Below are 9,114 nucleotides of genomic sequence, written 5' to 3'. Positions count from 1 at the left end.
GGCACTGTTCAAAGGCATCTCTTTACAAGAGTTTTGCACGGTGATATTTGGGCCACCACCTCATACTTTAATGAGGTTTTACCGACTGGACGCCACTGCACCTTCATTGGTGCATACTGTCCTCAGCGTTGGATCCTCTGAGGGCTGATGCTGTTGAAACTGTATTGCGGGAGTTGGCCATATCCCATAAGTGACACATCGAAACGGACATTAGAGTTACTTTGTGTTACTTGCTTAACCCCGGTTCTATGACAATACGAGTGAGATGCGTCACCGCTTTTCCCTGCTTGCAAGAGCACAAGGGTGCTCGAGAATGACCGCTGGCGAGCGGCTGGCGAGCGGCTCCTTCCATGGAGGAGAGGGGCTCACCTCATTCACCACTCGACCAGTCTGTCTCCAACAGACGCTGTGGGATTGGATACTTCAAGCTTGTGACACGCCCCTAGGAGTATCCCATAAGTGACATATCTCACTCGTATTCTCATAGAACCGGGGTTACGCAAGTAACCCAAATGTATTCCTATTCCAGTATGTCATTGCTATGGAAATATGGAAGGGGATCTCAAGAGCCAATTCACCTAGCCTTACTGTTGATGCACTGATTGTATGGAGTATTTTGCTTTTAACATGAATTAAAGAGGCTATACAGAACATTTGCCTCATGTATTTCACACAGTAGCTATCATCCTGACATTTAATGAAATGAAATTGAAAAACAATTCAGCACCACTTGGAAGTATCTAAATCAGTGTTTCGCAACCTCGGGTTCGTGGGACGTTGCTGACTGGTCCCCGAGATGGTTTAAAGGTGACTCGAAAGGGAACCAGTGATGTAATGCCTGCTCTCATTTTGATGTGGGTTATCATAAACAGCTAGTTTTGAAAAAAGACTTGTGACATCTCAGTGGTTTTGGAAATATGTATTGTTTAATCACATTTGGAAATGAAAGAAATGTGTTTGTGCAAGTGGACAAAAATGAGAAATACAAAGCCTCTCAAAAGATACACATTTGCTCACCGCTTTTGTTTGCTTTTGTTTACATTAGTCCTTGCTTTATAGAGCAGGCCTAGTATGTTAGTAGAGACCTACGGGGATGGACACTGGATTGAGATATCATCTGTATCGGGCAGGACACCAGAAACATCAATAATAATGCGACAACAAGAGAGCACATATGGTCACATATCCACAGAATATATAGTGTCTTTCTTTCTCTTCCGTGGGGGTGGGTCAGTAAAATGTACTCCGCTTCAATATGTAGGGCCTCCGAGCTTTGGTGTTTTTCACCTGCCTCTTAAAAATATACGGTGATTTCCTTTTGAGCGGGTTGTCCCTGTTTCGATCGGCGTCAAGCACCTGTAAAGAAAGACAGAATAAGCCACTCCTGAGACTCTTCTGTGGTGCATAATGGCATGAAAACAAATGTATTCCCTGTACATTGACCTAAAAAAACAATCACAATGTATGAAGTGATCCCAGACATTTTCCATACACACAAAAAGCTTATATTCTCTCAAAGTTTGTGCATAAATTTGTTTACATCCCTGTCAGTGAGCATTTCTCCTTTGACAAGATAATCCATCCACCTGACAGGTGTGGCATATCAATAATCTGATTACACAGCATGGTCATTACAGAGGTGCACCTTGTGCTGGGGACAATGAAAGGCCACTCTTAAATGTGCAGTTTTGTCACACAACACAATGCCACAGACGTCTCAGGTTTTGAGGGAGAGTGTAATTAGCATGCTGACCGCAGAAATGTCCACCTGAGCAGTTGCCAGATAATTTGATGTTAATTTCTCTACCATAAACCACCTCCAACGTCGTTTTAGAGAATTTGGCATCCAACTGGCCTCACAACTATGTTCAACATTGTGAACACAGTGCCCCATGGTGGCGTTGGGGGGTATGGTATGGTCAGGCGAAGATACAAACACCGAACACAATCGCATTATATCGGTGGCAATTCAAATGCACAAAAATACGGTGACAAGACCCTGAGGCCCATAGATTAGGGCCTAATTCATTTAATTCGATTGACTGATTTTGTTTACTGTAACTCAGTAAAATCTTTGAACTTGTTGCATGTTGCATTTATATGTTTGTTCAGTATATGTTCCATATATAGCACACCATGCAGCTGTGTGTTAGACCGAGATCAATCAGATCCAGCGTCAACCGCTGATGTTTTGGCAGTGTCAGAGGTGTAACTGCGTTGGAGCTGTCAAACCGGTGAGCAGCTGCTCTTGATCATTGTCATGAAACCACACCTGTCCCACTCGCATTAGGTACTAACGTGGCAAACAGTGCCCCTCTGTCTTTGTATGTGTAGCCAATGTATCTGATGCTGTCTGGCCAAAAAGAGTATGACATGTCGCATTATTTTTTTTTTACCAGAATGAGTATGTGGCTATATAGAAATAATATTGAGGTGTCGATTACATCTCACATTCCAGTGTTCAAACTTGTAAACAAGGCTGCATTGGATTTCTCGTAATGTGACTCCGTGCAACTAATGGCAATGTATTTATGCATTAGGTTTAAGGACAAGGGACCGCTTGTGGATTTGACAACTCTAACGCAGTTCCACCTCCGACACTGTGAGAAACAACTGCTATGACGATGTTGATAGAAGATAGAAACCCTCATTATTTCGTTGAATTATTTTTTAGATTTCAGCGTCATTATCTCTATCTAGCCTCCACTTTGTCATTCTGAACTTTAACGCGAGTGGGGTGGTTGCGACTTCATGAAAATGGTAGCAAGAGCAGCTGCTCACCAATTTGACGGTGCCAACGCAGTTCCAACTCCGCCAAAACATCTGCAATACAGGTGTCTGCTATCGCTGGTTAACGCTTGATCTGATTGACTCTAGGCCCTAGAGTGCTTATCCCGGTACATGTTTACTGTGTGTGTGGTTGTGTGACTCACTTGAAATGTATATGACTGCATGACAGATGTTCTATTCAAATGTGAGAATTGCTCTCCGTGCATGAGCATCTGTTTTTGTAGGTATGGGTGTCCCTCACCTCTCGGGGCTGCAGCACTCTGCAGATCTGCAGTAGGTCTAGAAGCTTGTCCAGGGGCTCAGGAAGGGAGGCCAGTCTCTCCCACAGCTCCTCCTCAGTGTTATACTCCTCCTGTTCTCTCCACGACAGGCTATTCATCAGGCTGTTCACCATCCTGCACACATTCACCAGGGACACACGCCAGTAGGGGGCGCCCTGCTTGCTCTGTTTCATCTAGGAGGAGCATATAAATATATAAATAAATATCTGGATAAAGTAATCCTTCTCACCACCCCCCTTAAAAGATTTAGATGCACTATTGTAAAGTGGCTGTTCCACTGGATGTCATAAGGTGAATGCACCAATTTGTAAGTCGCTCTGGATAAGAGCGTCTGCTAAATGACTTAAATGTAAATGTAAATGTAAATACTAGGACTACGATATACATAAAAACTTGCGTGTGTGCATAGGTGTGCTTTGCCTTTGCACTCTCTCATGGATCAGTCAGATCTAACTACCTTCAATCCTGCTGTATCATAATCTAGTTTGAGTGTGTGGTTTTCGATGGTGTGAGGCCCCTATCGGTGCCCGTTGGGGCCTCTGTACGTGGGCCGACTCGTTAACACAGCACAGCCCAGACTCCCTCCTGGGTGTCACTGAGTCGTAAGGAACAGAAGATTGGTGCTTCTAAATCATATTAAATCCCATCATCTTTCATTTATGGATGGCAAAGGACAACACTTTTATTTTCTGCATCTCCATTGTTGAGTTGTTAGATATTACATATGGATTTGGAGGCCATGGGGGAGAAATGTCACAGAGTGGATTATTTTGTACTGAGCAGACTGAGGATAAACCACAGAAAGGACGTCTTAGTGTGTTGGATACTCCTGTGAGTTCCTTACAATATTGACATTTAGAAAACCCTACCGACCTCAAATACAAATTAGCTCCTGTTAACTTCCAAATGAACAGTTTGTTAAGACACTGAGTGCTGAGACGAGAGGTAGGTACACTTTTAATTGTGCAGAAAGGTCACTTCACATTACATTTCGATGTAGCCCCTTCTTTCCCCAGTGTGTTCTCTCTCATTGTCAGTTAATTATTGAGGGACTGAGGGACGGAAAATAGTTTTTATGGAGCAGTCCAATAATGCCAGCAACCAGAGTAGAGGGACTAACTGACGTTTCAAGTAGCCCCTGTCCCCACTTCTATGTCTCTCATGACAGCTCTGGGTGGCGAGATTAGTTACTGGCTAGATTTCTACATCAGACATTTTTAAGACAGTGACTACTGGTATATCCCGAATTTGGAAAAATGTAATTGATCTCACCTAACCAATTGATTTAGTCATCATTCTTTGTTCTAATTACATTATTTTCTATTAAGAAAATCAGGTGTCTGTCACGTTCGTCAGAACGAGGAGACCAAGGTGCAGCGTGATAATACATTCCTCTTTTAATTAAACAAAGACCACTTAACGAACGTGAAGCTACAATAACGGAGTGCTGACAGGCAACTACACATAGACAATAACCCACATAAACCAAAATGGAAAATGGCAACCTAAGTAGGATCCCCAATCAGAGACAACGATAAACAGTTGCCTCTGATTGGGAACCAATTCAGGCCACCATAGACATACAAAAACCCTAGACAGGACAAAAACACACAAACACCCCCAAGGTGCGGACTCCCGACCGCAAACTTGAACTTATAGGGGAGGGTCCGGGTGGGTGTCTACCCTCGGTGGAGGCTCTGGTTCTGGACGCTGCCCCCCTTCCTTACATTGAGCCCGCTCTTGTAGCACTGACCCGTGGATCATCGCCGGAGGCTCTGGACTGAGGATCCTCACCGTAGGCCCCGGGCTGGGGACCCTCGCTGGAGACCCCGGGCTGGGGACCGTCGCTGGAGACCCCGCTGGAGACCCCGGGCTGGGGACCGTCGCTGGAGACCCCGGGCCGTGGACCGTCGCTGGAGGCTCCGGACCATGGCCCATCGTTGGAGGTTTCGGACTGGGTACTGTCGCCGGACGCTCTGGACTGCTGAGGCACACAGTAGGCCTGGTGCATGGTGCCGGCACTGGTGGTACCGGGCTGGGGACACGCACCTCAGTGCGAGTGCAAGGAGCAGGAACAGGGCGTACTGGACTGGCGAGGCGCACTGTAGGCCTCAGGGCGAGTGCGGGGGAGGGGGAACAGGATGTACTGAACTGTGGAGGCGCACTGGAGGTCTGGATGGATGTTTATTTTCGCCCTGCAAATGCGGGGCACTGGCACAGGAAGCACTGGGCTGTGCAGACTCACCGGAGACACAGCACGCAGAGCCAGCGCAGGATATCCCGGCCCAAATAAGTATACTGGAGACCAGGAGCGCTGAGCTGGCACCCTCCTTCCTGGCTGGATGCCCATTCTAGCCCGGCCAATGTGAGGAGCTGTAATAGAGCACACTGGGCTAGAATAGTGCACTGGAGACACGTGCGCTCTATCGCATAACACGGTGCCTGACCAGTAACACTCTCCCCACAGTAAGCACGAGGAGTTGTCTCCGACCTGACTGATTCAATCTCCTCGTGTGCCTCCCCCAAACAATTCTTGGGGCTGCCTCTCGGGCTTTCGTGCTAGCCTTGTACCTTCATATCGTCAACGTTCATATATTCTCCTGTATTTCTCCTCGTAGTATCACCGTTCTGCTTTCGCTGCCTCTATCTCCTCCTTAGGACGGGGGAGCCAGGTCCATTTCCCCATGAAGCGCTGTTCCTCCTTTTCACGCTGCTTGGTCCTGGTTTGGTGGGTTATTCTGTCACGTTCGTCAGAACGAGGAGACCAAGGCGCAGCGTGATAAGAATACATTCTTCTTTTAATTAAACAAAGACATGCAACTACACATAGACAATAACCCACAAAACCAAAATGGAAAAATGGCAACCTAAAATAGGATCCCCAATCAGAGACAACTATAAACAGCTGCCTCTGATTGATAACCAATTCAGGCCACCATAGACCTACATTACCTAGACATACAAAAACCCCATAGACATAGTAAAAACCATAGACAGGATAAAAACACACATAACCACCCTCGTCACACCCTGACCTGACCAAAATAATACATAAAACATAGATAACTAAAGTCAGGGCGTGACAGTGTCGGCATATGCATTTCCATGCAGCAGTTATAAATTGACCTGACAGATGATTCACGAAGTAACAAAGCTGTTGTTTCACAGCCTGCAAACAAGTGTCATTGAAACAACAGTCAACCTATTCCAACATTAGGAAACGGATCCCCCACCTAACCACGTATGTTTATAATCTGTGTGTAAAAGAAAAAAGGAAAAGCCACAAGTGTCTACCACAACACTGCCTCTCCGGTGTCTTCTAATCGAGAGCACTCTATCAGTCATCTGGTGACTTATGATTACAATCAGCCCCCCAAGGAACCCTTGGAACATTGTAAGCGATAAATCACAGAGCTTATTTGTCATAGTCGTGTCTCAGTGTGTCCCTCTCATCTCCATTCATTTATCAGACAGAGTGGGGAGGAGGGAGTAGGGATTGAGAGAGCGTATGCGTTTGTGTGCGTGTCACGCATGCGTGTGTGTTGCGTGCTCATGTGCAAACGTGTGTGTGTGTGTGTGTGTGTGTGTGTGTGTGTGTGTGTGTGTGTGTGTGTGTGTGTGTGTGTGTGTGTGTGTGTGTGTGTGTGTGTGTGTGTGTGTGTGTGTGTGTGTGTGTGTGTGTGTGTGTGTGTGTGTGTGTGTGCACGAGAATGTGTGTGTCTGTGTGCATGTGTGTGTTTTGGCCGCGCGGCACTATGTTGCTGTCAGGACCATCTGAATGCTATTAACTCAGGTAATCAGTCTCCAGACTCCACTAGATCCAGTTCTATCTTCTTCATTTCCTCTTGCCTGTCTACGGAGTATCTGGCACGATTAATGGTCATATATAAAAATAAAAAGCAATTATGTTATACCTAAATTATTTCATTTTCAACCCTTTATCATTCTTGTGCGTGTGTGTATGCATGTGTGAGTTGAAAAGTGATGATGTGATTTTGAAAGCTTTATTGATGGTTCTAGATGGAACATTATGTTCATCTCAAAGACCATATATCTTAACACTAACCCAGAAACCTGTGAAACTATGAACAAATAGAATCCATGATGAGCCAATTCAATTGAAACAAAAACGAACAAGAGAGAAAGCGGACATATCCAGGCTCCATAAAAGAGCACCTGCACTACGGGGGCACTAACTGTGTGCACGGACGCACGCGCACACACACACACACACACACACACACACACACACACACACACACACACACACACACACACACACACACACACACACACACACACACACACACACACACACACACACACACACACACACACACACACACACACACACACACACACACACACCTCAGATCTGACAGGTGCACAGAGGAAGCAGCGCAGTACCTTTGAAGTGAAGAGACTGTTCAACAGCTCCTCCTCTATTGCCCGCTGTTCCTGGTCAACATCTATCAGATAGACACAAAACAAGAGTTATAATACAGGTTTATCGTAGTACGGGTATAAAGGCATTATACAGGTAGGTACATAATAATACAAAAATACAGCTCCAATTCTGATGTAACCATTTCAGTAAAAACGTGGTTTCTATCACCTGGGTTTTTCTAGCATAGTCTAAAACAGATATATCCAACTTAATTGATCTGTTTGGTGCCAATTTAGCCCTCATAGACTATTCCTAACGAGCTGCTTTAAAGACTATTCATGTTCTGTTGGAGCCTGATCCATTGTGCCCCATGAAATCTCGGCAAAGGGTACCATAAAGCTCAAGCAAAAACAGCTCAAAGCCTTGCTAGACTTAATACTTTTTTTTACATTCCATTTTTGAGCGTGTCACAGAGATCAGATGAAACTAATCTTGCTTAGATGTTTAACTTAATGTTGATTAGATGTTGAACTTGATGTTGAATCAAATCCCTTTTGCTCCTTAAGCCAGGGAGTCAAGGCTTTTTGGGGCGCAGCTAGATCGATTCACCCCTTTCCAACACCCCCATCCCACAGCAACATCTATGTAACAGTTTGTTTCTCTGACGGAGCTATGTGCTTAATAAGCTCAACCGAACAGTGTGACGTCCTGGAGCGCTTCAGTTGGCTGCCCCGGCACTAAAACCCCTGAGTCACCGAGGGTAGGGCATTGATTCAACAATTAGATGGATACATTGTGCTGTGCTAGAACAGAGGTACGCACACACCCCGTAGCGCTGCAGGTCTACCCTACGAGAACTTTGCACAACAACCTCAGAGCAGTTATGCCTTCTTGATAGGAATATGTGGGTAATCACTGGATGTGAATAGATAAGATAAACACCTAGGTAAACAATGGAGGTATAGATAAGATAAACACCTAGGTAAACAATGGAAGATAACTCAAGTGTGCGTGGTGAAATCCACCTGTTGCAAGAGTACGTTCCCGATGAGAGTCATTCAGTTAGTCCCTGGTCTCTGAGACCATGTCCTGTTCTTTCAAGGTAAACATCGAACTGAATCAGTTGACAGTGCAACAAAAATAATACCCAGTAAGGGTTGCAAATGGATTAACATCAAAAGGAGAGGATGTGAAAGGATACCCGTGCTTACCTGAACATAACACGCCACACGGCAAACAGAGGAGAAGCACACAAGCCAGCTGTGCCTGCATCTTCGTACAAATCCCACGCTCTGAATCCACCCGAGCTAAGCAGGACCCAAGTCCATAGGGTTAAGGGGTCAAATGCAGAAAGCGAGAGAGAAACAGAGAAGTGGGAGGTGGAGTAGGAATGTACTCAATCTGCTTTGTCCTTGTCTTCTCTTCGTCCTGTCAGTGACAGTCTCTGCCTGTGTCCCCTTGGCTTTAGTGAATGTAAAAGTGAAGAGCAGTGGGCTTCATTCCCTCAGTATATAAGAGGTAGAATGATGTCACAGGACCACTCTCTCACCCCCCTCTCTACCTCTACCCACAAGCCCCTGTCATCGTGACATCAGACATCACCCCCATCACACATCAAGGTTTTGCGTCATACAACTTTTAGACGTGGTTATTTAC

The 9,114-nt window shown here is 45.5% G+C and overlaps 1 protein-coding gene across 1 annotated transcript; it reads right to left on the bottom strand.

The window, feature by feature from the left end:
• Window positions 1–916: 916 nt before the first annotated feature.
• Window positions 917–8,911, bottom strand: LOC118400722 (neurotensin/neuromedin N-like). Its single transcript, XM_035797732.2, has 4 exons — window positions 8,670–8,911; window positions 7,479–7,540; window positions 3,032–3,244; window positions 917–1,356 (listed from the first exon to the last, which is right to left on the bottom strand). Exons 1-4 carry the CDS (start codon window positions 8,728–8,730, stop codon window positions 1,231–1,233), a joined length of 462 nt encoding a protein of 153 aa, XP_035653625.1. The 5' UTR covers window positions 8,731–8,911; the 3' UTR covers window positions 917–1,230.
• Window positions 8,912–9,114: the final 203 nt, after the last annotated feature.

Source organism: Oncorhynchus keta, chromosome 22 (genome assembly GCF_023373465.1).
Source record: "Oncorhynchus keta strain PuntledgeMale-10-30-2019 chromosome 22, Oket_V2, whole genome shotgun sequence".
Lineage (NCBI taxonomy): Eukaryota > Metazoa > Chordata > Actinopteri > Salmoniformes > Salmonidae > Oncorhynchus > Oncorhynchus keta.
The sequence above is the reverse complement of the archived record's forward strand: the minus strand, read 5'-3'. Positions and strand labels throughout refer to the sequence as shown.

Coding starts and splice junctions, on each gene's coding strand:
- LOC118400722 (XM_035797732.2), bottom strand. CDS start 8,730: ATGCAGGCACAGCTGGCTTGTGTGCTTCTCCTCTGTTTGCCGTGTGGC. Junction 3,245..7,478: donor ACAGTCTCTTCACTTCAAAG/GTACTGCGCTGC, acceptor TGCTCCTCCTAG/ATGAAACAGAGCAAGCAGGG. Junction 1,357..3,031: donor GAGTGCTGCAGCCCCGAGAG/GTGAGGGACACC, acceptor CTTTCTTTACAG/GTGCTTGACGCCGATCGAAA.